The sequence below is a fragment of the Psammomys obesus genome, unplaced genomic scaffold (genome assembly GCF_907164565.1).
Source record: "Psammomys obesus unplaced genomic scaffold, mPsaObe1.curated_primary_1811, whole genome shotgun sequence".
NCBI lineage: Eukaryota > Metazoa > Chordata > Mammalia > Rodentia > Muridae > Psammomys > Psammomys obesus.
Genome location: NW_026596117.1, coordinates 13,712,043 through 13,714,267, shown reverse-complemented (window position 1 = coordinate 13,714,267; position 2,225 = coordinate 13,712,043). Strand labels below are relative to the sequence as shown.

General features: G+C 62.3%; 1 protein-coding gene across 2 annotated transcripts in view; it reads left to right on the top strand.

Annotated features, from left to right (window-relative positions):
- Window positions 1-613: 613 nt before the first annotated feature.
- Window positions 614-2,225, top strand: part of Slain2 (SLAIN motif family member 2) — a 76,583-nt gene continuing 74,971 nt past the window's right edge. For both annotated transcript variants that reach the window (XM_055629335.1, XM_055629334.1), the window contains exon 1: window positions 614-1,267. In XM_055629335.1, coding sequence (XP_055485310.1) covers window positions 879-1,267 — 389 coding nt within the window. In that variant the 5' untranslated portion in view covers window positions 614-878. The remainder of the gene's footprint in view (window positions 1,268-2,225) is intronic.

Genomic DNA, 2,225 nt, shown 5'->3' with positions numbered 1-2,225 from the left:
AATGAGATAATGCCTTTAAAAGTGCTTAGCGTAGTGTCTGGCCCGTAGAGTAAGCACTCAACAAATTACGGTTATTATTTTGACCTTCGAGCGCTCAACCATTTGGAATACGGGTTCTCATTTTTAGGGGGAAGGCCACAGACAGATGGTCTCCGGGCTGCTGCCAGCTCCCACAGTCTCCGGTTTCAAGTAGGGACTGACTCAGTATTGCCAAATAGACCCAGCGAACTGTCCATGCGACGAGGCGGGGCCGCCGGGGCGCGAGTCTCAGCACCCACCCCTCGCCACAGACGCCCAGGGCGGGGCTGAAACCGATCCGCAGTCCGAGCCCGAGCCGGGTTCTCTGTCTCCGCGCCGCCCGCGAACAGCCTGGGGTAGGGCAGCCAGCCAGGGCAGGACTCCAAAGCTAGCTCGGCCCCGCCCACCCTTCGCCGGCGCCCACCACACCCCTTCCGGCTGAGACTCCGCCCCCAACTCTGACCCCGCCCACCCAGGCCCGTCCCTCTCACAGGCTCCGCCCCAGCCCCGCCCCGCCGCGAGCCGGGCGCCGGGTCCTTTCAGCCCGCGGGCGGCCACGTCCTCCCCCGACGCTCTGAGGTCACCGACCGGGCTGGCCGGCAGGGGGCGGAGGGACGGAGGGAAGATGGCGGCCGAGGCCGGATATTGGCGCCGCCTCCACCAGTCGCGGAGCCGGCGCAGATGAGGCGGCTCGGCTGGGGCCAGCGGCGCTTCGCAACCCGAGCCGGGGGGACCCTGGCGGTGGGGCCTGGCCCTGCTCTATGCCGGCGCCTCGGCTAGCGTGAGCGGCGGCGATAACGCCTCTCTTTCCCCCACGCTTCCCCTGCGGCTTGGGAGTCGGAGCGGGCGGCGCGGCCGGCATGGAGGACGTTAACTCCAATGTGAACGCGGACCAGGAGGTGCGGAAGCTGCAGGAGCTGGTGAAGAAGCTGGAGAAGCAGAACGAGCAGCTCAGGAGCCGCTCGGGAGCCGTGCAGGGCGCAGGCCTCCTCGGGCCGGGCAGCCCTGTTCGGGTCGGCGTGTCCACCCCCTGCTCGGGCGCGGCGTCCCCTCGGGGCTTCCCGCTGGGCCTGGGCGCCAAGGCGGGCGGCGGGCCGAACTCGGGCCCGCGGCGGACCAGCAGCGAGGACCTGCGGGACGCCGCCTCCTTGCTGGCGGCAGGCGAGGGCGGCTTGCTGGACGAGGTGGAGCCGCTGCGGCCCGACGAGCTGGAGCGCCTGTCAGGCTGGGAGGAGGAAGAGGAGAGCTGGTGAGCGCGGGGCGCCGGGCCGGGGAGGCTCCCCCCCGGGGAAGGAGGGTGGGCTCGGCTGTGGCGGGGACGCTGGCTTTGCCTGCTTCTGCTGCGGGCTGGTGGGCCGGAATTGGGGGTTCGAGGCGTGCCTTGGAAACGGGTCTGTAAGCTAGTTCGCCTCTGGGTCGTGGAACCTCCAGGCGCTGGACCCAACTGGACCCAGATGGGCTCTGTGGCTTGGCACAGCCCCCGTGGGCCTGCACTCAGAGGTAGCAGGCTGCTTCATAGGAAGGGATCTTGCTTTGTGTGAAAGACCGGCTTTTGGACGGTGTTCTGGACGTTTTGGCTATGGGGAGGGGTCTGCTACAGGAGGTAACACGAAGTACCGGGACATACAGAGTAGCAGCCAGTGTTTTGGACTGGAGTGAGATGGGCATGTTTGTGGGTAGGCCGGGTGGACGACACTCCCCTTTAGGTAGCGGGGGTAAAAGCTTGCTTTGTGTGAGGAGGGCAGTGAAAGGAGGGGGCTGCTTTGTGTGAAGTCTGGCAGTGGAACAGGGACCCTGCATTTTATTTTTGAAAACAGGAATTGGGTCTGACATAATTTCGGAGCCGTGAAGCGGTACTTATCAAAGCCATCAGTTCCACGCCACCGTAGAGGCAGAGAAATAGTCCTATTTAAAAATCTAAACCAAAGCTGAAATTGTCATAAGATACCTCCTGATGAGCCTGTGACCCCACACCTTAAAATCACACATCGATTAAATAGAGAGGACATGAGAAGCATTCCCTCTGGTTTTATTTTGACTTAAACATCTGCGGGAAATTATCCTTGTAAGTCATCCTTTTTGAAGTCTTAACTTTTAGCTAGAACGGTTATGCTGTTGACGTTAAAACTTCTGTAAAGTCGAAATCCCACCTAGACTGATATCCAGGCATCCAACTTTGAAGAATTCGGAGCTCTTCCTGGATGCAG